The 26990-nt window shown below is 40.5% G+C and overlaps 2 protein-coding genes across 3 annotated transcripts in view; one reads left to right on the plus strand and one right to left on the minus strand.

Moving 5' to 3' along the window:
* Positions 1 to 26990, plus strand: part of TG (thyroglobulin) — a 149399-nt gene that overhangs the window by 82829 nt on the left and 39580 nt on the right. The window contains exon 41 of the mRNA XM_039549565.1: positions 591 to 790. Coding sequence (XP_039405499.1) covers positions 591 to 790 — 200 coding nt within the window. The remainder of the gene's footprint in view (positions 1 to 590; positions 791 to 26990) is intronic.
* Positions 3931 to 26976, minus strand: SLA (Src like adaptor). 2 transcript variants are annotated; one of them, XM_019289338.3, is made up of 9 exons: positions 26772 to 26976; positions 21355 to 21448; positions 15236 to 15335; positions 11820 to 11906; positions 10392 to 10495; positions 8742 to 8873; positions 6737 to 6869; positions 5631 to 5806; positions 3931 to 4483 (listed from the first exon to the last, which is right to left on the minus strand). In XM_019289338.3, the coding sequence occupies exons 2-9, from the start codon at positions 21413 to 21415 to the stop codon at positions 4434 to 4436; spliced, it is 843 nt and encodes a 280-aa protein (XP_019144883.1). In that variant the 5' UTR covers positions 21416 to 21448; positions 26772 to 26976; the 3' UTR covers positions 3931 to 4433. The 2 variants fall into 2 exon arrangements, with proteins under 2 accessions (XP_019144883.1, XP_010403046.1); XM_010404744.4 differs by having other exon boundaries at positions 3931 to 5806; positions 26772 to 26974.

Here is a 26990-nt window from a genome sequence, read left to right on the forward strand (position 1 = left end):
ACAATCTTAAAGGATATAGACAGAAATATAAGTTTTAAAATAATATCTGGAAGAGTGTAAAAAAATTCAAGATGTTGTGATTTATAACGATTGGTCAGGCAGGACAAGTGTAAAAGGGGTGTAGGAAGGAAACATACAATCAGATGTACTCCAGGGAAACAGTAATTCTTATAGGTCCCTTCCAACTTGAGAACTTGGCAAACACACAGATTTTTTGTTTGCTTTTAATTCATTTTAAGATTGAGCTACTTATGTAGAAAAAGAATCTTATGGCTAAATCTATGGATACTTGAGCCTGGACTCAAGTCTCCTGCCATGATGTGTCCTAGTGAAGCTTAGAAGTTGGAGTGTTATCTTTCTGTTATTGGGACACACAAAGAGGCACCTCCAGGGCTGCCCTGTGGAGTGGTAAAAGCTGAAATGGAGTTGGTATGTAAAGTGATTATCCTGGAAGAGACCACCTCAGACTTTTAAACTCTGGTATCAGTTTTGTCAAGTCTCAGCTGCAAGAGCTGCTCAAAATATAACATTTACTCAAAACTTCGGTGTTCATAGTTTTCTTTTCAGCCATATTTTGTTTTCTACACCAGGTTCTGCTGAGGTGAGGGGAAATGCTGGCCTTTTGGATCAGTTGGCAGCTTTGAGGTGGGTGCAGCAGAACATCGCCAGCTTTGGGGGAGATCCCAGTCGGGTTTCCCTGGGAGCCGACCGCGGTGGGGCGGATGTCACCAGCATCCACCTGCTCACCGAGACAGCGGATAGGGACCTTTTCAGGAGAGTGCTGTTGATGGTAAGTTCCATTCCTGCTTCAGCTTCACCTGCATTGTGAAAGGATGTTCTTACAGAGATGAGGATGTTGCAGTGTGTGGGTGTTGATTTTATTTCTGGCTTACCTTGATGGCACTTACAGGGCTGTTATTGCTGTAGATATTTTTCATCTCACCTGTGACTGTTATCTCCAGGAGCTGGATGCTTCACCAGGATGTACAAGAGATGCATTCTGGTGTTTGATTTACTCATAGTAAGAATCCAGTTTTCGTCACTGCGGTTTTTTGTGAATTATATAAATAACCTTGTTTCGTAACCTGTAGGTACAACAGCTTAGTTTCCATTCCATAAATATGGTTGCTGGTCAGCAGCTTTTACACTCTGAAACTGATGAGCCAAGCTCCCACGTGTTAAGTATCCAGTCTTTTTATCAGATCTTATGACAGATTTCATTTAAAAGAAAAACCAAGTTTCAGAGAGTAAAAATCGGTTTACAGATGGGGTTGTTTCCTGTCAGCTTAGCCCATTTTCTCAGTCACTTCAAGTGATCCATATTCTTACAGCCTTTCCTGTGTTGATTCTCAGGACTCTGAGACCAGTTTTGTCAGCATCAATATTGCCATTTATCTTCACAGCCTCAGATAAGCTCAGTGTGCTCTGAAATGAGGCTTAATCACCAGAGGAAGTTTATACATCCAGCAGAAATGGTACTTGGACAAAATGATCTCTGCTAGCAGTGTTACCTTGGAACAGTGAGCAGTGGGATAGAATTCTTGGTTCAGGAAGCTGAGGGCCCAATTAAATAAAATCTTGCCTTGAAAGTAATGACATCTTAATTCAATAGCTAATTTTTCTTCACTGTGCCCTTGCTTCAGGAAACATAACTTGCCTTTTGCATCCCCATGGCTCAATAAGTTTATTTTAATTGCATCACTCTAGTGGGGATGGCAATGGAAGTTTTTGAAAATTGCTGCTCATTAATTGGGTTTTTTGTGTAATTCTCAGATAATTCCTCACACAGTTCCTAGATTTTTAGTCAGCTCTTGGAATAGAATTTAATTTTCTAGAAGACCCAGAGTCCTTTTCTCTCAGTTTCATCCTACTTTGAAGTCACAAACCCTTTACTGACGTAGCTGAGGATGGGGCCTTGACACAGTGCAATTTAACAGCTGAGCCACTTATGGAAGAGACATGCAAGGACCTCTTTTCTTATTGTTGCTTCTGGAGAGTAATTCCACATTATATCTTTTCTTTCATAAAAAAAAGTTTAAACTCATTCTTTCTCCTACAGCAGAACACTGAATAATGGAAGATCATGGCAAGTGCAATGAGCAGACAGGTGCACCAGTTCTTCCCACTTTTCTAGTGTTTATAAGAGTTTTCTTCCTGGGACTGTGGAGACCACTGTGTTGGCAGAAGCAGCATCTCCACTGAGTTCAGAGTAATGTTAATTTCAGATTTCAGAGTAGTGTTAATTATTTATCCTGACAGCCTCACAGTGGATTTAGTTTTCTCGTGAAATACACTGACAAAATAAAAAGTAGGCAACAATAGTAGTAGCTTGTAGCTTAAAAGTATACTTGATCTCTCTTTTTTTTTTTAAAGTGGTGCCAGAGTTGGTTTTTCACTTACAGCTCCTGTAAAGGGACATGTCTTGCTTTTGTTCCAAGACACCAACATCATTCAGTCCTCTTAATTTTACTGTAAAAAAGGAGGGGCACACAGACTAATGAAACCGAGAATATATACCAGATAACAGCTTTCCTGAAGGAAGCAATACAGCTCTTCTGCAAAAGTCAGCTTTGTGCTCCTTGTTTCTGTCTTTGTTATGCATGATAAAACCATGGTGTTCTGAGCATGCAGAGAGGTGTGGTGTATGAAACTTTCTTTACTGGAAAATGTGCAACTGAAACAGCAAAATGCTTTTGAGTTTCTTATGTCTGCCCTATAATAGCTTTTGTTTGGAACAAATCTGAAAACAGATTGTACAAATCAGTGCAAAGCTATCATCGGGACTTTTTTAGAATTAATTTCATTTTTCAGTAATATGATCAGACATAAGTAGTATCAGTGATTATGGTCTTGTTTTAAATGATTTAAGAGTATTAGCCTGGCATTTGACTTCATCTTTTTGATTAATTGATTTCTTTAGCAGTGCAGTTTTGATGTAGATGACTGGATCAATGGCATGGATTGCAGAGCCCTTCCTGTGTTAGGTATCCTCTCCTGGCATTCCTGGTGGGTGTCAAGGGCAGCTCCCAGCCTTCTTCCACCCAATGCAAAGGAAGACACCAGGTCCCTCCTGGCCATGGAAGCAGATCAGACAATAGTGGAAAGAGAAGGTTTATTTCCCTTCTGAAACTACTGCAGTCAGGTGCAGGGCTGTCTGACATGGACCCTAAATGTCCCTGACCCTGGTAATTAGCTATTCTTTTGATCCCCTTTCTTCCCTCTTTTCCCATCTCCTTTTTTCCCTCCTTTACCAGTCTCATTCCTTCTCAAACAAACCAACCACCTCTCTTGGTTACTTTTCTTCATGATCCGAGTTTTGCTACATCCCTACCCAAATTTTGTATTTCTGACACCATTTCAGGTAGATAGTGTCAGATTTGTATAAAATCACCTTGGGACTGTCATCCCTTGAAAGCTCATGTTTCCCAAAAGGTTCCCAATATAGTCTTTCAGTTAATTGTAAAAATGGCCAGGCCTCTCAGAATTTCCCCATAACCATCTGTGAAATCCAGCCATCCCTATGGCACATTTAATTAGTTTTTGTTACTTTCTCATGTAATTACTGTGAAGGTGACAGAGTGTCTGCACAGGTCAGGTTGTGGAGTCTCCATGCCTGGAGATAATCCAAAGCCATCTGGACGTGATGTTGGGCAAATGGCTCAAGGTGGCCCTGCTGGAACAGGGCAGGTTGGACCAGAGGACGCCTGGGGGTCCTTTCCAAGCTGAACTGGTGATTGTTGAACCTGTCAACATCAGAACATGCCTTATCCCCTTCTCACAGAGTGTGTCCAAGTGCTGCCAATTGTGTGGGCTCGGGGATTCTTTGTCACCTTCCATCAAAGATACCTTCTGGCGCTGGTATTGCAAGGCTGGGTGCTTGTACCAGTTGCATGCTAGGTTTTCCATTTTCTAAAAGCAACACAAAGCAACTACTGAATATTATTTTAATGAATAAATACAAATCATGACTTAGAAATCTGTAATGCTCCCCATATACATTTCATGGATAAAATACAGTCACTGTAATGTATGAATAATCAGTAACAGTAATTAGATTATACAAATGCCTAGAGTTCCTGAGTTTCTTTTGCTTTTGGAGGTTCAATGTTTACTGGCCAAATTATACTCACCCTTTAAGTTCTGAAATATGTTTAAATAAGCCGTGTATTTTGATCTCTGAACCTTTCTTGCTAGTGCAAATGACCTGATTGATACAAAAACTAAAGAGCAGGTAGATTTTTCCTAAGAGGTGTTTACAGGTGAAATATATTTTCATATAATCTCTCCAATTCTCTATTTCTCCAAACCTTCATTATCCAAATCTGTGCAAAAAGGTACAAGAGACTATTGGATTGAAACCAACTCAGCTCGAGAACACAGGTTGCAGCAGACATGAGTGATTGCTCAGTTTAGAAAGCAATCACAAGGCAGGTTCAAAGGAACATGCTACCTGCTCTTTTGTCACTTAGGAAAGGGTACACACCTGTAAAAAAAAAAAATGAAATTTCAGAAAACCCTCTAATCCTTAAGTGATTTGATGGAAAGTGTAATTACTATTTGACATAACTCTCTTCAGACAAGAAATTAGGAAAAATCTCTAACATCCACTGTTACTGATTTTTTATCTTAGTTTAATTATTTAAAAAGCTGCTATTAATATAAATATTATACATAAATATGTGGCTGACTTTAGAATTCAAAGTTAAAATATCTTCCTGTACACATAAAAGGTCACACCTTTGCAAGCCAACCTTTGCCGTTAGACACAATATTATCACATTTTACTTTTCACTTAAACACCCCTTTTTTCTCTGTTTTATCTGCTTTACTATGAGCAGCTGAGTTACATTGTTTGGATATGCCTGAACCCCCACTCAGGGATAAGCAGGAACTGCATTTCTCAGTGAATTAAACCTGTTCTTCATTTCATTACTATTTTATGACACTGCAGGCCATTGCCAGCAGATTAATTAAGTGCTACTTGTAAAGTCTGTGACTTTAATTTTTTCTCCTAAAAGGTAAGTATGGAGTCACTATAATCAGGTGCTTCTTGAATGCCAGATGTTAGATACTTTCTTGGGGTTATTGATGTCTTTCTGACCCATTCTCAATGGCAATGCATAAGTCTATCTTGAGAAGAAAAAGGCTTCTTTTTTCAGTGTAGATAGGTTCTGTAAAGAAGGTTTTCAGCCTTATGGAGAATACCAGAGTAAGACTTAATTTAAGTTCTTGAGCTGTAGTTTGTCCTTCCCTGTGCAGTCACCTTTGTACAATGCTGGGCATTGCCCCTGCTGAAGAGTCACCTTCGCCACTTGGCTTTTGACTGAGAGTCTCTCTCAGTTTATCCTGCTTGTGAGCCATTTCTGATGCACTGGGAACATTCCCAGCATATGCCATGGCTGAGATAGCACCCTTGAGCAGGCCTCTGGTTAACATTCAGAAGAGGAAATGCAGAAGCACTGCAGGATTTGGTCACCAGCTGGGCTGATTGTATTTCTCAGCTGTCAAAGGACTTCAGAGCCACAGGATGCTCTGGTTTCTCTTCCAATTTGTCAGTTTTTTGGTTTTTTCCTGTTTGTCTTATATTTAGTCTTCATAGTATGAAGGTGGCAAGTGAAGGGCACTCTTACGTTTGTTCCCTGTGTATATGAGAGACTGGGATTTCTTCTTTCTGGCACTTGCAAAAGAAGCGTTGTCATCCTCTGTCAGGGAGAGGTAGGAAGCAATGCTTTCTCTCAGGCCATAGCTGAGACAAGAGTCATCCATTGCTGCCAGGGTGCTTTTGGCATCTTCAGTCACCTCCAGCCTTTAAAATAACAAAATTTCGTTACCATTGGACTGAACCTCTTGGGATAATAGTAACAGTTGTTAAACGTAATAACGTTATTTTTGTTGTATAAAAACATTCCTGCCTCATAAATCACTGAGCATTTCTGTCACTTAGCATTTCTCAAAAAACAGTACAACAGTTGTATCTAAATATTTTTTGGCACTTGGAAAGGAAGTATCATCTATATTCTCTTCTTAATCTGTAGGAAAAATTACCTCAATACTGCACAAAATTTTCTTGCCTTCGTAAGCACATGAATGTTTTGTAAAGGAAGAGTAGTAGAGGGAAATATACACTTCAAAAGTAAAAGGTGCTTTTGTTTCTGAGGGTGGTTGTTTCCCCAGCTTCTGAAACCTGACCTACTTTCTCTTGTGGCAGTTGTGATATTAGAAAACTCATTAATTGGGCTGTGTGTTAAGAGAGACACAACAGGAAAGGTTTATTCTGGGATGATGTGTTCATTGCACCTGTGCTGCTTCCTGGTGTGTGAACAAGGGAGAGCCACTTCTGCCTGCCAGGGCCCGCCTGTGAGCCACTGCACATCGGTGGGGATGGGTCAGCAGTGGTGGATGGTGGATGTCAGTGGGCTTTGTGACCTGGCTCTCACACCTGCCCCTTGGTGAAAGGACTCAGGAGTCCCAAAGGGAATTAATGCATGGATAGCTGGATAGGAGAAATGACTGAATGCTAACTGCACTTTCTTTAAAAGTTAAACCTAGATTATCAGTTAGAGAGTTGGGCATTCGGTTTTCATGGGTTAGCTTGATGTCAGAAGATTGTCCAAGCTTTAAAACTGCTTTCAGGAGAAGGAAATAAATAGCTATGTCTTCTGTGTTGCAAGTACAAGTATATACAAGGCTGGGAAACACCCCTGTTGTTTCTGGCAGCCTGTGTTGTATGTGGTACCTGTGAATGTTTCTCCAGTTGAAATTTTTATTCCGCATCACCACAGGAGGAACTGGATTTGTCACAGTGTTGTTGTTAGTGCACTGGGTAAGACAAGGTGTTGTAAGGACACAGCAGAGACCATCAGCAACTTCTGAACAGGGAAATGAATACACAGACAGTTAATACTTGCATGCTCAAATAAACAGTTTCAGACTCAGCAGTAGCAGTCAAAAGATTGTCTGTTCTCGGCAAGGACACAGTAACACAGGCTTAATTTTTTCCTTTCCTCATATGCTTGCTTTTTAGTTTCTTGTTGAGGATATTTCATGCAGTACAAGTGAGCAACTGAGATACAGAAAGACAAAGTGACTTGCTCAAAGACTAGAAGGAAGTTTGTGATGGAGCAGAAACTTAAACCCAGTTTTTCTGAGCCCTCAGTGAGTTCTGCTTTTGCCTCTTACTGTCTCAGCCACGAGTGCAAGAAAGATCAGATTGGATTGTGTGTGCACCTATTCTTCTGTAGAACATGACTGTGGAATGAATTGAGGTTCACGTGTTACTTTCATCAATGTTTCTGCTCTCTACACTCTTTTTGCTCCACTAGGAACATCACAGATTTTCTTCTAGCCAAGAAGAGAACATCATGGCTGAGTGCTGGTGTTCTACATCTCTGAGCCTTATTTTGGGGTGAGATTCTGTATCATCTCATGGTAGGGGAAGGAGGAGAGCTAAATCTAACTAGGTCTCCTCTTACACCTATAACTCAAGTAAAAATGTTAATGGTTACAAGTTTTGGGTTCTGCCCCACTGCCGATTTTAGGCTTCGACTGTTTGCTTTTTTCTAAATGGTAAAATATGTCAACTAGTTAACATGCAAATACATATATGTATCTCCTGTCCAAATTCTTACTCCTCTCTTTATATCATTGGACTCGAAAGTTTCATTTGCTTCTTTTGAATGTGAATATGACTTTTCTCCTCATTTTATCAGTGTACTCTTTGGCCAGCACACTTTTTTGTTTTACCTATTAAATACTCAGGTGTAGTAACGTCACACTTTTAAAATTACACAGCACCCATTGCTTGTTAAAGAACAGAACCTATTGTTCTCTTGTAACTTTTTAGGCAATTCATTTTTTGCAATTTCCTTCCTCATTTTGGAATGTTCTCATTATGATGCATGGTAACTGCAGCCACTTAATTGTGTCGTTTGTCAAGTTACCTCTCTGACACAGGTTAAATTGCCATAAATCTGGAAAACTGTCATCGAAAAAGGTGTCATCCACTGGACTGATATTAGTAACAGTGACAGCTGAGTCTACAATTGAGCTAAGAGCATGAACCCCTTGATGTAAGTTTTGCTGATAAATTCCAGCCATATGCTACTTCTAAGAAGATTAAAACATTTCTGAAAATTTTCTGCTGAAGATAAGGTTGTGTGCTCTAGTGGTTCTTAAGAGAAATGTGCATAGAGAACCTGGTGTTGCATGCCCTGGTGCTATCTGCCTGTCTGTATGGCAAATAAGTGAACGGCAAACATGTTCATGTTGGCAAATAGAGTCTGGAACCCAGAATTATGGGTACATGGCATCTGTACAGCTGAACATTTTTATATGCTTACACTTTGACTTTAGCTGTGCTCTGAGAGGGGCTGGGCGTCCCTGACCTGTGCTGACCTCCAAACTGCATTTGGAAGTTCTCTAGGGAAGTGCCAGACCCTGGTGTTTGGCCCAAATAGTGTTATTGGCATGGCCATATAATATCCTGTACCAATACGGGTAGAGCCTATTTGGCTTTATTTAGCTGAGTTCTTGTATTGATTTCAGTTATTCTGTTAAGGGCAGCATATTTTTACTTAGGATGAAAAATAAAGTTAAAGGTATATACCAAAACTTTTTTCATTGCTTGTTCTGTGGCAGTATTTGCAAGTCTTGGACATAGACAAAACTTCTTGTTCTGGACCTTTGATAGATAGTTTTACAGTTGCCAGTGGAAAATATGTTTTTTCTGCACTTGTTTTTACCTGAGTAGTGGTTGACAAGGTCTTCAAGGCACTGGAAGGTTTGCCGTGGAGAGATGTAATACCAGTTATTCGGAAGGCGGAAGATCCTGTAATGTTTCACTTGCCTGTGCCTCACTGACAAGGAATATAACCCTGGAGAGAGAGAACTAATTACACCAAAGTAGGGCTGCAATTCTGGTTGGGGATCTGTAGCAGAATAGAGTATCTGTAAGATGTGGTGCCATTACCCAAAACATCTCAGAAAGAGCTGAAAAAACCTGAGTGGCCATCCTAATTCATACTTATATAGTATACTTTATATATATAGATAAGTATAATAAAGGGTATAACATGGCCTGAGATTTTGGGTGAATTTAAATTTCTGGTGTGCTTTTCCTTTATTTTTGCTGGTATGGGACCTTTTGAAATGGCATAAAGGAAATAGGCCTTTACAGAAGTTGTTTGCCTTCCACTGAATACGGAGCTCGGACTCACAGGCTGGTATTCTGATTTAGTCATCTTCGAATAGTGTGGTAGCTGAGACCTGCTAATGCAGATCTGCCAGGAAATGGCCACTTGGATTTTTCTGTTTCTTTGTTTAGAACAGTTTTGCAGCATTTATTGGCAAGGACTGAATGCTAATCTTAAATTTCTTTGAATTTAGTATAGATATTAAGAAACTATTGGCCTCTGGTATGCAAGACATCAGAATAGATGATGTATTATTCCCTTTCATCTGTAGTATTATGGTATTAGGGTGTGTTCTGGTGCTTCAGAAAAGGAAGACAGCACATTGTGCATGGGAGATTTGTTCAGCCTGGAGAAGAGGAGACTAAGGGGAGACTTCATAGATGTATTCATGAGGGGGAAGTGGAGGGGCAGGCACTGATCTCTTGTCTCTGGTGACCCGTGGCAGGACCCGAGAATGGCCGGGAGTAGTGTCATGGGAGGTTTAGGTTGGATATCAGGAAAAGGTTCTTCACCCAGAGGGTAGTTGGGCACTGGAACAGGCTCCCCAGGGAGGTGGTCACAGCACCAAGCCAGACAGAGTTCAAGAAGTGTTTGGACAATGCTCTCAGGCAGAGGGTGGAATCCTTGGGGTGGTCCAGGGCCAGGAGTTGGACTTAGTGATCCCTGTGGGTCCCTTACAACTCAGGATATTCTAAGATTCTGTTTCTATGTCCCCATTGAAGAAAACGAAAGTATAACATTGGTACAGTATAATTCCCATGTAGCAAAAGAAAGAAAATAAAATTGAAGGCCTGTCATTTTTTAAAAGTAAATAAAAGACCCTCCCTGTTTTTATAGGAAACACACTTATCAGCCACCCCCGCTACTAGGTAGGTGTTTTCCAGCTTCTTGAATCAATCTTTTGTGGACCAAGGCAAAGCTGTGACTTTTCCTCCATTGAAAATCCCACTGCCTCATGAGGTTTGCATGCGACCAAAGTAAATAATAGTGTTTAAACAACTGTGTCTTGTTTGTGCTGATGCCTGTGGAACTTTCCATGGCCATCAATAACCCTGTTTCTAGTAGGTGACTGGTGAAGGCTGGCACACTGTACTGGGTGCCTTCACCTTCCCATTATATACGCTTTCTGGCTTTGGACTGAGCCATATGAAAACTGTTAATGCCTGAGGTCAAGAGGGAAAGAAATCTGTATTGTCTCACCTTTCCTAGTTTCACTCTCTCTGATCATGAAGGATCCAACCTTGGTGTTGGGTAGCTGTAGAAGTTCCTCTGCTTTTTCTCTTCCCAGCCCTTCAAATAACCAGCTGTGAAGCAGGAAAAAACAAATTCTGAAATTTGGACACCAGTGAAACAGAGACCAGCATGTGGCTGTGGAAGTGCTACATTAGCCAGGAAAAGTGACTGCAAAAATAACATTGTGGCTTTCTATAGTTATTCTCTCAACTATGTTCAGGCATATTTCTCCAGTTTATGGAGAAAACTTTGCTGGTTTTGAGTTCCATTAACCTTTGTGAGGTTAAGAGAAGAGTCATAAGGTTTGGACTTGTTAGGGAAAACAAAACTTTCTGAGCTGCTTTGATCTGAGTTGCTGGGGGCAGATCCATGTGGTATATTGACGACATCTGTGGCATTAGTTAAATCTCTCTTTTTCATTTAAACCACTTTTGTTAACCCCAAATTGTATCATGAATAAACCCCAAATAAGTCTCAATTATTTTGCTTCATCTAGGGAACAGTCCAACCATTTAAGTTAATGGGCTTTGTGGATAAGGGAAAGTGGAATTAGTCCTACAAATTTTCACCATAGCTTGGTGCACTGCTGTGTTTTGCCACAGCCAGTGTCTGACCATGCAACTGGGCTTGCTCAGCTGGTCTACAGCTACTGGCATTTTATTTTAAAGTTGTTCTGATGTCTTTGACCCAGTCTGCTGTCACTGAAGCTTCAGGAAGTAGCTTCCATTCCCTCACATCTCTGCCCTGCCTTTGGGAAAGCATCTCTTTTTCAGGAGGATGTAAAAGCATGTTAAAATTTAAGCACTTGCATAGTTCACAGTGACATTCACAGTTCATATCCTTAAAATTAAACAGGTATTAAAACATTTGCCAGAAAACTTTTAAGTGCGTGCTTTAATGTTTTTTTTTTCCCTGAGTGGTGTCTATGGCAACAAGAAATGTCTGAAATTTCCTTAGTTCTTCCAGTGAGAAAGTTTACATTCTTGAATGACTTATTAGTGTTTCTATTTGTTCATTTTGGCCTGTTTTTCATGAACAAACCTAGCTTAAATTTTACTCCTTGTAAACATTAAAAACCCATTCTAAATAGGCTCTCTTCATCAATGTCTTAGAGATCAGTCCATGCAACAGAAGTATATTAAATATCTTATATGCCATTTGAGGTGGTTTTGGCTCTTTCCAGCTTTTAAAAGAAGGATTTTCCTTTCCATTAATCTAAATTTATATGTGGATTTGATGTTCTCAGTTTTCAAAAGAGCTATTTTAGACTGTCAATAAATAAAATTTCTGTCTGTCAAGTCACTATTGTCATTGTTTGGATTACAACTCTGAGTAATCAGAGGAGAATATGTAAAAATGTGGTGTTGAAAGGCTGTGGGAAATGCATTTACTTACCCATGATAAACCTTTGCTACATATTTTCCTGGAATATAGTTTTCTCGACCCGTTGTAAGGGAATGGACTCTCCACCAGCCTCCTTCACTGTGTGAAAACATGAGAAGGGTATTTTCAGATGTATTTTCAGAGTTTGTCATCATTTTGGAAATTAGAGAAGACATTCAGTTTAGCCTGCAGTCTTCTGTGTGTGCTCCTGAAACTATGTATTCAGAAAGGAACCCAGTTTGGTTTCATTTAGAGTAGTTCCATTTCTAAACCTACTTGAGAATAAATTTGGACACAAAAATAAGCTACATTTGTTCCATTTAAATTACGTAAGTAATAAAATATTTTTCTGTAGTTGAAAGAAGAACTCAGTGGTTAAACCTTGCTGTGCTCTGCCTTCCCACAGCTAGACTTGTACTGGTGTCCAAGATACTCGGTTTACAGCTGAGTGTGTTGTGTCTGGACAGCCATGTGAAACCAGGGTAGAGGTTCCTGGGAAATGGAGCCTGTCTGCTTGGGAACAGGCTTTCAGTCCAACAGAACCTCGTTCGTGGTTTACTCTTTTCCTTGTCTTCCATGAGTTGCAGACCAGACTCCAATAAAAAAAGACCTTGTAGCTGAAGCTGCAGACATATGTATTTTCTCTAGTATATCTAGAGAATATAATATAGTATATTGCTGTGGTTCTGAATGCTGCCTTTGGCTCTTGAATCCCTTCAGAAATACAGGGTACCAAGAATTTTCACAGGGATGTGTAGAGCTTTAGTCATAGTGCAAGGATGCTGATGACTGATGGCTTCTCTCCACCTTCCCTTTAAGAGTTTGAGTCCAAATAATAGTGTCTTGTATTTGAATGCTGGTTTTGTGGATGTTCATATAAATGCTCCCAGAATAATGTCCATACTGCAGACTGCAGAGTCTCAGTGTGTGTCAAAACAGCTGAGTTGAAATCACTCAGGTTAGATGTCATGAGTTATAACTGCTGAAACCATCGTCCAGAATGTCTGTGCTGAGGGAAAAAGGGAAGCATCTACTGGTTGGAGCTGGAAATTTCAGGATACCTCAAAAGTTTTGGGTTTGGTTTTCCACCTAAAGTGAATTTATCTATAAGAGCTTTAGGTTATTTTGGTCTTTTTTACCCCCAGGACTCTCCTTGACAGAACCAGAATTGCAATAGGAAAAAACTGGAGAGACTCATCATCTCTCTCCCTCCAAACTTTATTACTAAACCTGAAAGATCCCTATGATGATTAAAAATCCCAAAGCATCACATCTCTCCTGGGGCGGGAACTACAGAAATTATGTAGATTGGGGCGAATCTTGGAGGACATTTGGTTTGACTACTGGCAACCAAATGCCGTTGTTCATCTGGTAATGAAAGCTGCCTGACCAGTGTGGGGACTGAGAAGCTGTGCCAGTGGTGCTTATCTAATTCTGCCAACCCAGAGCAGTCACAAATGTCTCCTCACAGTGTGAGGAGTTGCATTTCCTGTGGAGTTTCCATATGTCCTGTTCCTGGCAGGGCTGGTGGGGCTGATTACCACTACACATCATTACTTTGGTAGAAGGCTGAAAAGCTGCTGTTGTAGGATCAGTAGGTGCTGCCTGCTTATGCTGACTCTTCTGTGGTGACTCCTCATCACCTGTGCTCTGGTCATGCCATGCTACTCTTCTTTTTTACTGTATTTTACTTTAAATGATTTGGGAAAAAGAATTACAGCTTATGAACAGGAAGAGGCTGTAGGCAAACAATTCTTACTGGCATCAGCATGTGCCCCAGTAGGGGAGAACAGGTCCTTCATTAGGACAGTGGTTTGCACAGAGCTTTGGACTGTCGTGTCTTCTGTGAACAAGCTCATGATTCAAAACAGGAAGAGGAAAGTTCCCATCAAGGCTTTCTTTGGCTCTTATTTATCCATCAGGAGAAGTCCTTGATCACTGCACAACAAACACATCAAAAACTTCTGCTGCAAGAGCCTGCTCTTCTGGAAGTTGTTCCTGCAGTAGATTGTACTTTGCAGCATGTGTATGCACATGATGTGCCACACATATAATTCCCATTGATATGGGCAAAGGCAGTCATGTGGTGATGTGAGGGCCTGTAGCTGATGAAAGCTGAGAGTGAGGCTTTAAGCCGGAATTTCCAAGTTAAAGCAGTTGTTGTACCATGTCATGTATGTTCTGCAAACTGCAGCAAGGTTTATACCAGAAGCTACCAGAGAATAATTCCCCTGGTTTAGAGAAGCTCTCCATCAGCAGAAAATTTATCTGGTGGTATTGTCTGAGCCTTGGGACTTTTAGGTTCAGGAAGGCAGGGAAAGCACTGTGTCAGCAGAACAAAAGTGCAGCCATTCTGGGTCAGACCAAAGGTCCACATAGGCCTGTGTCTTGTGACTGACAAAGGCCACTGCAGGTCATGGTGGCCTGGAGAAGAGTCTGAGAGTTCATCAGTCATCTGTGATGATTCTCTTGAGTACCTCTCTCCTCCAGCCATTTGACTCTCTGGTTGAGAATCTTTTTAAGTAAGTTTAGAAGTCCTCCGAGGATTTCTCTACTGTTAATGTGTCTGGTCTCCCGTTGAATCCGTCTGCTCCACCAGCTGTAAAAATGAAGTCTTTCATTTCATTTTGAGCAGTGCAAATAGTGGCTGTGGGGCCAAGTAACTTCCAAGAGGTCACTGTGTGCTGATACAAGTTGTGCATAGAAGAACATCAGAGCTGCTGGTTTCCATTTTTCAGGAAGTGCTCTCATTCCTGTGTCTGGCAATATTTGTGCTATGCTTAATGTCAGTCTGAACTACTGCTCTTAAGCCTACTTCCCTCTGGGGTTCTTAAACTTTTTGAATGGAACTGGCTGAGAAATTGCTGACTTCTTTTTTTCCCCATTAAGAAAATGCAGAATCGATTAAAAAATAGAAAAAGAAGAACAAAACCACCACTTTTTTTTAAATTTTTTGTTAGATTTGCCTTAAAGCAAGATGAAATTGTAAGACTTAATCATAATGCAGTTGTTAGATTAAAAAGGGTGAGAGAGAGAACGACAGACACACTTGACATAAAGAAATTCAGAATGATTTTTCTTTTCTATGTGATTCAACCTATTTTGGCTCTTACTCTGTTTTCCACTAGCATTTAGAGAATACTTTCTCATAATCATTTTTCAAAGCAGAATTCTGTTCTTAGTCTTATTTTAGAATAGAGTCTGAATACAACTTGAGAAACCTTAGAGAAATCTAAGGATCAATGAACAATCTGTAATCCCAAATCCTTAAGCTACATGGAAATTTACCTTATGGCTAAGCATCCTTCCTTGAAAATTCTGAACTCAGTTCATTCTGCTGAACTGCATCCAGTTTGGGCCAGGTGCAGAAAACACAGCTTTGTTTAATTGTAATAAAACCTAATTTAAAAATAAATTGATCGACTTACTCTGATAGCACACGTAGTTTTTCCCCTACATGAAATATAGGTTGGCTTATGTCTGCTGAAGGATAGTCATAGAGAACAGCAAGGAAGTCACTCTCCTGACCTGTGAAAAAAGAAAGAAAATGTCACTTAAAACAAAGGTAGAGTTCTGAAACAGAAATGGATTTTTCCTTAAGTATGATAGATTTTATGTAGTAGGTCAAATGGGAACAAAAAGTCTCTGAAATGTCACCTAATTAACATAAAGAGCTAAAGATGAACCTATAAATGTATAAGAGGAATGTGAAGATACTAGAAATGAAAAAAGTCATGTGGTTAATTCTAAGCAACTAAATTTAGACCCCTTTTTCTAGTAATTACAATATTTAAAGGACATATTCAGTTTGAAAGTGAAAAATTAGTAAGTATTTATAGTATTAGGAAGTAACCCAGTCTGATTAATGCCACTGTCTCTAATTGCCTCCAGTTACAGTTTTGTTGCATTATATTTAAGAAAATGAAGATGCATGTTGAATTGTTCCATCCATTGTTTAACACCACTGATACTTTTCAAAGGTGTGAAATTAGTTTAGATCAAGGTCAATGAGAGCGTGGCCATCATTGCCCATTTCCATTACTTTTTAAAGGAGCTTGATGAACATCCACTGCACTTTGTTCTCACCCTTTTGTGGCAACTAGTGGTAGCTCAAGATGCCCTGAGCTTCAATGAAAGAAAAGAGGCACATGGGTGTTTAAGATTAAAGCATAGTATGATGGCAATTTGCAGAGCTGAGATCAGCAGAGATCAGCAGAGAGGATCTTTTACATCCGCAGGGATGAACTCTGGGTCTTGCAGCCCTGCGTAGGAGACGTGCTGGGTCTCCTCGTTTTCTGCAGCTGAGAAAACGAGGCACTTTACACAAGACTGGGACTGTCAAACATAAAATGCTCCTCATCCTGCTGGAATCTGTGGTGCCCAGTAAATGCTGACAGCTGGGAGATACAGAAATGTGTCATGCTGGGTGTTTTGAGCTCTTTGGCAGAAGTCCTGGCAAGAGGGGTTGTGCGATACACCGCCTGCGTTTCTCCTGGAAGCAGTTCCTTCCCTCTGCACATTGCTCTACCCTCCACCAGCTCAAAGGGAGACAAAGCTTCCCTCTGCCTCCACCAGGATCAGTGCCCTGATCCTTTGGAACATCATCTAGCAGTACATTTGCAGGGGTGGTGTGATCTCCATACTTCCCTCTCTGTGCAGCCCAACATGTGAAAAAATGGGTGTGAATTCAGGGTAGGAGAGATAGAAATTAGAGAGATAGACATATCTCTCTGTAGATAACTGTATCTTGTTATTTTTTTCTCATTTAATATAGATTGCTTGCCAACTTCTCTTTAAGAAAAACAGCTTTCTAGGGAAACCTAGGCGCAACATCCTGAACGAATGCTGAAACTGGCTCTGTGTTTTCAGCCTATGTGTCTCAGGGCCTTAGAAACAACTCACAGTGAAAACAATAAAAGGCTGAAGGAATGCAGAAAAGAATCATAACAGGTCGCCCAGAGACACTGTGGATGCACCATCCCTGGAAGTGTTCAAGGTCAGGTTGGATGGGGCCTGAACAACTTGATCTAGTGGATGGCATCCCTGCCCTTGGCAGTGAGAATGGAATTAGATGATCTTCAAGATCCCTTCCAACCCAAACCATTCTATGATTATTTTGAGAGTGTGTTTAGTATTAGTATTGTCATGGTTTTCTTAGTTGCTCAGTGTCACCAAATTATACAGGACTAGTCCAGTACAGCCAATCACTGTGATTTGTCTAATACAACTTACTATACACTTAGTTCAACCCTGCTGAAAAAATTCTGTGTTAAGCCTTTGATGGCTTCCTTGTTCTGCACAGAAAATCTAGTGGCACCTCCTGTCTATGAAACTAATTAGTACCTCAGGCTAACAAGACATAAACATTGACTCTGAGTCTTTTTTGAAAAAGCAAAATCATTACCCAGGGCTACTACAAGAAATAGAAGCCAGAAGGTGCATTTTAAAAATAGCAAAAGGAGGATAAAGTGCCATCACTTAATTTCTCATTGCAGGTTGTAATACAACGTGTAACGCTACATGGAATATAACTTTTTTTAGCTTAAGGACAATGTCTTTAGCAATGCTTTTTAAATTTATGCTGTTTATTTATAAATATTCTGCTTCCATAAGCAAAGAGTAGAAGACAAGTGCTTTTCTGCTCTCATTCCTTGCTTACTGGTTATTTGCATTTCATTACACACTGTGGGGTACATGACTTTTTTTCTACTCTAGCAAGACCTGTGTTACTTTGCTTACACTTTCATATTTATATTAATTTTTGTTTCAATTTTGCATGCCAATTTGTAGTTCTGAAAAGGAAGGAATTTATCAGAGTTCTATCTTCCACATGCATGCAAATGTTACCTCTTAAACTGCATACAGTTATATAAAAGTATATATGAAAGGAAAGGAGAGAACCCCCTCCTTCTTCACTTCATTTTGATTGGTATTTAAGTCAAACCTCACTGGGTTTTTTGGCCATGCAAAATACCCCATCACACCCTACAACATTTCACAGAACCTGTACTAGTGCCTTACAAACACAAAAGCCTGGAAACAGGAACTAAACAAATTACACTCTTTCTCCACACCTAATTTTCACAGTGATCTAACACATTTGATCTCATGAGCTCCCCACACTTTCAAGATGTAACAGTAAAAAAGATTTGCCTGAGTTTATCTAACACAAGCTCTCCTCCGCAGTGCAAATGTAGGTTACGTCTGAAATGGAACAACTCAAAAGTTAGAGTGGAAAGAGCGAAGCACAATCATTTCCACTGAATCAGGTGTTAATTCTGGGTGGTTTTTTTAGGAGTAGGAAATGAATGTGAAATACATGCTAATTCTAGATGTCTTCACACCTGCATGTCTTGCAAAGTGTGAGACTGAATATTGTATCCTTCAACTTATTCATTGGGAATGGACTGTGAAGCATTATTAGAGAGTAAGAAGAGCATAGGCAGAGCATCCAGATCCAGCTCATTGCCCTCAAAAATCTGATGTGCACTGATGTGGTCCACGTTCAGAGTGGGAATGAGCTGTTTGGAGTTCAGCTCCATGCATCATCCAGCTTTACTGTCCAGCAGAAATATTATGATTTATGGCATGGTGTGCACCAGACGGGGTGAAGGAGGGCACTCGTGCATCTAGGAGTCTGTTTGTGCAGCACCACAAGGTGTGGCTGCAGAGTCACACTTTGGTACCCAAGCTAGATCTAAACCAGCCAGCTTGGGAGCTGAGAGTTATGCAGATACAGCCCAAAAGGATTAACCCTTCATTCAGGGTCCCAAAGGAGGACAGAGAGGGGCTCACAATCCTTGATGACCCCTTGCTGCTCTGTCTACTCTGTCATCAGTCCCTGGGTTGTGCCAGGGATGCCTGTACAGTGTGCTGGCAGATGGGGTGCAATCATCTTTGGGGTCCAAATGCCTCCTTGGGAAATGCAGCTTATACACTTCTCCCTTCCTCAGGACCAAGACTGGCACACTGGTGGTGAGGAAAGCACAAGCTTTTGCTTTCAGTGCAGCTTTCAAGGGACTGAAACAGGACTGATGAACATTCACTCTGCAGATCAAGTCTGCAGGCTCCAGTTATCTGTTTTCTTCCCCCTTTCTGTTGGATACTCTTTCCATTCATTCTTTCCCTTCTGTTTCAGTCCTTCATTTTATTCAGTCTCACTGAAATGAGCCAGTGTCAAACCTACATCTCCTATTAACTATTTCAACTACTGAAAGTCCATGGATTGGATCCTGCACCTCAATTAAATCAAGTCTGTTCCTGGCCTGGTGGAAATCTTCTGTGTTTTGTGATGTGATTTGGAGTTTGATCTGCTCAGGAAGGCAAACAGATACAAGCTCACTGGATTAACCCCAACACACACTTAGTATGGGGTTCATTTTTAGAAATCTTTTTTCATTGGATTTGAATGACAGTACTGATGTTTGAATTCCCAACTTTCATTTGCAACATCTAAGCCATTATGAAAGATGCTGGTCTGATCCAGACTAAGACATGGATGGATTCAAAGAGGTATGTAGGCTGATCAATCTTAGAATCATAGATTATCTTGAGTTGGAAGGGACATTTACAGGCCATCTAGTCCAACCCTCTGTAATGAGAAGGGACATGTTCAACCAGATCATGTTACTCAGAGCCCCATCCAACCTGACCTTGAAAGTTCCTACAGATGGGACATCTATCACCAGTCTGGGCAACCTGGTCTAGTGTTGCATCATCGTCACTGTAAAAAATTTCTTATAAGTCTTATAGACTTATATCTAGTCTAAATCTACCCTATCTTAGTTTAAAACTATTATCCTTTGTTGTATCACAACAAACCCTGCTAAAAAGTCCATCCCAATCTTTTTTATAAGCCCCCTTTAGGTACTGAGGACTGCAATAAGGTCTTCCTGGAGCCTTCTCTTCTCCAGGCTGAACAACCCTAACTCTCCCAACTTTTCCTCATAGGAGAGGTGTTCCATCACTCTGATCATTTCTGTGGCAAAGCCCCTGCCTTTGGATGAGTAAACATAGGTATCTGGTGCAATTTCAGCTGTAAGAGTATCTGAGATTTCCCTATGCCCTTGGCAGGTGCCACTGCAGCTACAGGAGACTTGTTCTCTCCCCCCGTGGTAGCAGGAGGTCAGGCAGGATTAACACCACACCTTTCTAGATGTGCTAGATGTGTAGGAGAGTTCAAGTAGATTGAAACCTGAATTCCTAAATGGATATTTTCCCCTTTTAATCACTGTGCTATCAGTGTTTACTGAGTTGTCTTTTAGGGGTATGTTCTATTTCCATCACAGAAAGGGTTGCAGTTGTTTTCAGCCCTGCTAAATTCTGACTTTTAGCATGTGCAGGATCAGTACAAACTTGGTCACAGCCATGGCATGCTCATCAGTGAGGTCCTGCTCTGAGTGAGTGCATGTCTCTGTTTTGGTGTTTATACGTGGTGTTTGTGTCAGCAGTTGTTGGGAATAGCAGCATAAGGCACTCTTCTTCACGGAAAAAAAATTTAGTAATATGCTGAGCAGTATTTGGTTTCTGCTATATCAGGACCTCTAGGGCTGCAAGGCTGCCCATCTCAGCTAGTTCCTTACCATACTAAGAGCAGGGCTGGGTTTCCTTGCAGCAACAATGAAACCAGACTGATTCCATATCCTTATTATTATGAGCAATCAGATCAGAAAATCTTTCATGGAAAAACCCAGAAATTTAGATTAATGCCTTCCCCATTCAAAAAAAAGACAACTAAAAAAACCCACCACAAACCTAAAGGAAAAACCCAAAATTGTTTTCTCTTCTTCACCTTTGGGGAGTGATTTATTGCAGCTCTTGTGCCAGCTGGCTGTATTAGTGCACCATGAGGGCTGAGGCTGTACTGACTCTCCACCCACTCACTCCCAGTTTGTAGCAGCAGATCACCAAATCCCTCTGTCTTTCCCTCTCTGATGGATGACCTCTACCAGGCTAGAGAGGTGGCAGGGAGGGATTTGCAACCTGATTTATTCACATGTGGATCCAGAGGGCAGATGTGCTATATTCTGTTTTGGCAGCTTGCCCTATGAAACTTGTATTCCTCTATAGCCTTTATGGATAAACCTGGTGACAGGTTGGCTGTGTGCTACTTTTAATGCAATTGTCTGACAGTGGATGGAAATGAGGTTCAATGGAAGCATAACATCATTAAAATTTTTAACCTTAAATGAAGGAACCCCAAATTTCAAGAATAAATTTATATAAAATATCACATGCAATTATGTCAAAACACAGCATTCCTTGTTTCTGAAATAGCTTTTCAGTGCTTTCTGATTTGGAAGGAACATCTTTCAAGGAGCACCAGCAAATAATACGTTTAACATTTGGGGTTTTTAATTAAAGTGCTTCTTGGAAAATGAGCTAGAATGTAGCTAAATATAAGCTCTGTCTGGTGGATGCCCTCCTTCTCCCAGGGCAGCCACGCACTTGCCTGCTCTTGTCAGGCGGGTGAAGACAGACACATGGCTGAGTCTATCATGTAGCGTGAACATCTTTTTCTCCCAAAAGGAATGAAATGAGTGCTTACCCGGTTGGCTTGGCACGTTTGTTTCCTCAGAGGCTCTTGGAATTTTCACAGCATTTCCCATTGTGCTCGCTAATTCTGTCAAAGTTCTTCGGAACTAAATCAAAGCAGACATTGAAATTTAACATCACAATAACACCTGCTGTGGCAACAGATGAGAAATGACCTCGTTTGGGCGTCTCCAATTTCGCACAGTTTTGCTTTTGAGAGCTCTTGTGTCAAAATTCATGCGAGGGTTTTACATACTCACTAAACTCTCACCACTCTGGTGCTTTTATCAGGGGAATAGCAGAAAACCACAGCTAGCTCAGAAGAACATGATGTAGTAAAAGTTTCCATTACCAGTATCTCAGCACAATAGGAAGTAACAGCAGAGCTGTGCCCATATGGGCATCTCATATACAAAACGTATTTTCAGCATTTGGGGTTCTGAGGCTACAAAGGATCTAATTAGACTGATGTCCCTGGTTTTCAGCACTGTGTGTATATTATGTTGGTTTACTACTGAACACAAAGAACATAGCTTGGTGGGTTTGGGCTTTTTTTCTGATGCAGTTGTGCCCTCAGCAAATGTGGGGTTTTTTAAAGTAACACCTTGCCTAAAAAAATGTTTGCTCTCAAAACAGTCCTCCTGCATAAAGCCAGCAGTGTAAGTTCCTCAGATACTTATCTTCAAAAGTTTTGGTGATTGTACAAGAAACAGTATCAGACAATTGTGGAATTAAATACTGTGAGAGGAACAGTTGCTTCTCACAGTTTTGCTGCAGCCATCCTAATTCTCCCCGACAGAGGGCAGAGAGAAAAACATTTTGAATGTGGAAGGTGTCTCATGCTACAGGATATTTTCAGAGGCAGAGGATGACAAGCTATATCTATTTAAAAACTGTACCTTAAAGCAAAATGACACCACCAGCTGATGGGCAATTATTTTTTTAAAAATATATTCTGTCCATTGCCCTGTGAAAATGTTAACATGAACTCTAGAACTCTACTCGTGTGAGTATTCTGCATCTTGTGGCCTTTTCTAGCTTAAATATTTCAAAGATGATTACTGACTTTGGTGTGCTGCTCTTCAATTCCACAGGCTAGCCTGATGGGGTCAGCTGGAGCGGTGTCCAACCTGAGAAGCAGAACTGCTGACATCAGCAAGACTTTATTGCTGATTGTCTTTTGGGATAAGATTGCTAGAATTTCAGTATGTTGATTAATACCATACATTTTTAATGTCTTACAGACAGTTTGGGAAGACATCCTACAGAATAAAATGCCATTCAAAGGAAAGAAAATTTGTCCGTTATCTAATGCAAGGAGCTCAGTGCTTGAACAGATGGTAGTGCACAGTTTGACTCCACCTCATCTGCTTTCCAAGCTTCTTAGTGCTTGTTCCCAAAGGCTCTTTGCTAGAATTCTCTATTTCACTGGCCAAATGGCGCATCACCCCATCTCTTCATGCACTCAGAACTGGCTTGTGGCACATCTGGAGGGTGCAGCTGTGCCAATGTCTTTCTGACGAGCATCTGAAACCTACTTTCACAAGAACAAAAACGTGTTTCATTGCCTGATAGAAGAAGCCTAGAAGCTGAATAAAACAGCACCCTCAAATTTAAATAAACTACTTGGGTATTTATGTTTTAAAAAAAAGGTCTCTTGATAGAAAAAAAAAAAAATCTTTCTCCATGTAAATGCACCTAAGTTTCTAAAATTGAAACTAGAATTCACTTTGTCAGGCACTGTCTGCTTGCAAGATCATAATTTCCTGATCTAATTATGATTATTTTTCTGCAAGACCCAATTTTAATTTATTGACTCATTTTCTTACTTTTATCCCATCAAAGATAAGAGGTAAACCATAGGAGGAGTAGTGCAGCCAGTACTTTGGCTACAGATGTTATAGATGTTCCTGGCTCTTCTTCAAATTAGCCAGAAAAATTTCCTGGACACAGCAATAGAGCTCAACAGGGCTGAAAAAGTCAGCCAGGATAGTGAGATAAATACCTGGACTGATAACCTCTGCTGAGCTCTGTGCTCTTGTAGATGCATTTTTGCAGTATTTTAAAAGGGAAGCTCAAATCCTGGTCAGTGTATAGAATCTAAGATATAGTTACCAAAAACGTTGTGCAAGTCCAGATAGATGGCAAGAATGACAGCATAAACATCTTATGTCGATCTGTAATTTTGACACATGCAATTGATATTTAGATGAGAATTGCTTGAATTTTGTGTCCCAAAAGTCTGGGGGGGAAAAAAGAAAAAAGAGTCCTACCTCTAAGTACCACTTCATGCTGGGTTTTTTTTATTTGAAGGCTGGGGAGAATGTCATCCTACAAATGTCAGGGTTGTGACCAAGGGCCTTTTTCCTACTCCTAATTTCAGGTGCGCCCGAGTCACTTTGGAAAGTGATACGTAGTATTTATGCGCGTGGAAAGACTTCTGAAAATTTTACTTTAGGCTTTCAATCTTTCTAAAAGCACAGCACATTTCACCAAGACACCTTCATTTTCCTAGATGGTATTTAAGGATCTAAACTCTGAACATTGCTTTAAAAATACCCGAAGTGTTTTTTCAGGGTTGCTTATACATTGTTTGCAATTAAACCACTGTCTAGTCCAGAGGGATTAAATACTGGACAATAGGCAAGTTCCTACTTCATATTTTTGCAGAGCACAGCCTGGTTCACTCCTGCCATACCAGGCAGTGTTGTTCTCGAAGCACCCTGAAGTCAGTGGGACAGAGCGTGCAGCTCCGTGCTGCTGCCTTAGACGTGGAAGAATCTGACTTGTGGAAAATGCAAACGTTGTAATGTTCTTTCAGTAAGAGTGAGGAGCAGTGACGTCTTGGGCTTTGCCGTCACTAACGTGGCACTTTGCTGAGTCTTATTGCATTTTCCGTGCTCTTTTACCGTCACTACCATTGGATAGCATAAAGTTGTGAAAGGGACAGAGAGTTCAAGATGTTCTTCAGACTCACAGCAGAAGTGCTCAATAAATATTAAAAAATGGAAAGCTCTGACCCTTGCTGTTAATTCACTTAACCAAAGTGATTAAAAGGAAAATGAGGCATCAGACTAGGTTTTACTACCAAGGCCACTTGTCATTATGCACATGGGCAGAGTAAAGGTTCCAATAGTCCAGTCAAAGGTGGTGGAGTGAATGTTCTGAGATATGACTCAACCTTTAGATATCTGAAAATGGGGTGCAGATGGAAGGAACTGGAAGTTGTGTTTGAAATAGGGCAGGCAAAAGATAGTTTCTGCTTGCTTGCTGGTGATGGCATATCTGTTCTAGACTGTTTCAAAACTAAGAGTGTACAAACTGGAGTCATATTTCTGAAACAATGTTGTTTCCTTAAACCATTTACTCTGAAGTGAGTGATAGAACTTGATGGCTGAAGTATCTTGTGTTTGTGTTGATTTATTGTCAGCACAATACAAATCCATTCCATCGCTGGATGATAAATTCTTGTGTCGTTTTCTGAAATTTTGAGACTCTGGAAAACTAGGCTTACTGGAAGCTTTAAAGATCTTGTGAACCAATTTTTTTCACTGAAACCAATAGAAGAACGGTAACAGTTTTATAGGTGAAAATCTTCTGAAATAGCAAATTTGCTCCAGGCACTGCATCTCATTTGACCTCATTGAATCAGAATAATTTGGGTTGGAAAGGGCCTTTAAAAGCCACCTAGTCCAACCCTCCCTCCATGGACAGGGACATTTGCAATTAGATCAGGTTGCTCAGAGTCCTGTCCAACCTGGCTTTGAATGTTTCCAAGGATGGGGCATCTAACACCTCACTGGGCAACCTGTGTTTCACCCCCTTCATTGTAAAAAATTGTTCCTTATATCTAAACTTGATGGCAGAGTTTGGTTTACAAGTAGAAGTGTCATCCTTCCATCACAGAAGCAGATAATTATGCCAGATCCAAAGAAAATAATTCACTGAGGGTGATTTGGGAAGAATTAAGGAGAAATGATAGACTCTAAATTCACTGTATCTTATGTACCTGGAGCCCTGCATGGAGTGCAGCTGCTGTTCAGCTCAGAGGAACCACTGGGCTGCTGGGAACCAAAATCTGCCTGCAGCACTTCTGCTCACTGGCCACCTCCTCAGTGAAAATTTGATTTTAACTATTAAGATCAATCACATTTGCAGTGTTGCAAGCATTGGTCCTTCCTCCTTTCCCTTTTCCACTTGTGCACATGGTGTCCAAGGAAAGGCGTCTGCTGCAGCCGTGGCTGTTTGCACACAGCTATCAGGGCTTAGGGATCTTTGCTGCCGAAAGGAAGGTGAGGAAACATCTACAGTCCCAGTCCAGCTTTGTGTCCTATTTATCAGAACTCTCAGCAGATATTAATTCTTCACCTGTCAAGACTGGAATCCCACTGACCTACATGGTGTGACCCCAAAACCTGTGGTACAATTTTCCCCTTCCGTTCCTGTGTGCAGCACATGTAGCAGTAACTTCCTCTTGCAGAATTTGTTCTCTGAGAAGACATGCTTCTGCAGCAGTTAAATAGCATGGAACATAAGAAAGCCTTCCACTTGGTGAGAACTTTCTCAAAGTTATATGTAATATGATTGAGAATTAGTAAATATGAAGAAATGAAAATAATAAGAGGAATAAAAAGGCGCGTAAGTAAAGCCCTCCTACAAGGAATAATGTAGACTAGTAAAATTAGAGCCCTCCTACAAGGAATAATGTAGACTAGTAAAATTAGGACATTTATCATTCCTGAGATGCTATACCCTATTTTATTTTTTTTTCCTGATATTCACATCTATACTGCCAAGGTTTCATGATTTAATTCTCAATAAGGTTCACAAGTAATGTCTGAATCTCATTTAGCTTGAATATGAAAGCACCGGCATCCTGTTATTTTTCATGTGGGGAAAGAAAAAGCAAAACAACTTAGATTTCAGAAGCGGTATATTTTTTCTTTTTGTGAATATCCCTTAATTTAACATTAATCAAAATGAACATCCTTTCAGCTTTGAGGCTCTTATACCTTTGCACTTAGAAAGAATAACATAATACTCTCATCAAAGTAATTCATAGACACATGCAAACATGAAACAACACAGAAATACCACACTACGCACACTTCTAACACTTTGAATAAAAAACCCACTAATGTGTGGACTCATATTTTCATATAGTGAAATGCACTTTGCCTCAGCATAAGGTCCTAAGCATCTATCTTACTCTGAGGTTTCTGAGTAGAAATACTCCTTGTCCTATCTTTAGTACCACTCCTTATGAAAAGGATCAAGGCAGGCTCTTCTATTTCTGCCTTCAGTGACACTTGAAATCCACGGTCTGAATACTGTCATTGTTAATGAAATAGAACACCCTTGTATATAAATAAAATTGAAACATTTGGTCTCTTACGCAGATAATCTAAAACATATCACAACAGTGATTACCTTTAAATGCTAGGCATGGCATTCCAGGTTGCAGTATTTCTGAAAAAAGCCGTAGTCATAGTACTGCTCTCATGCTGCCAGCAAGGTTTAGCTGATCAAGTCGAGGAGCAGCCGGTCGAATGAGTGTGTTGTGAAGTTCACGCTGTCATGTAGAGCAGCATTTGCCAAACAGGCCACATACTTCCTCTCTGAGAAATAAGGAAGGCTCAAAGTGTTTGC

The sequence above is a fragment of the Corvus cornix genome, chromosome 2 (assembly GCF_000738735.6).
Source record: "Corvus cornix cornix isolate S_Up_H32 chromosome 2, ASM73873v5, whole genome shotgun sequence".
NCBI classification, from domain to species: domain Eukaryota; kingdom Metazoa; phylum Chordata; class Aves; order Passeriformes; family Corvidae; genus Corvus; species Corvus cornix.

Coding starts and splice junctions, on each gene's coding strand:
- SLA (XM_019289338.3), bottom strand. CDS start 21,415: ATGGGAAATGCTGTGAAAATTCCAAGAGCCTCTGAGGAAACAAACGTG. Junction 8,874..10,391: donor AGAGAGTGAAACTAGGAAAG/GTGAGACAATAC, acceptor CTCTCTCTCCAG/GGTTATATTCCTTGTCAGTG. Junction 5,807..6,736: donor AACTGGAGAAACATTCACAG/GTACCACATACA, acceptor GTTATTTTAAAG/GCTGGAGGTGACTGAAGATG.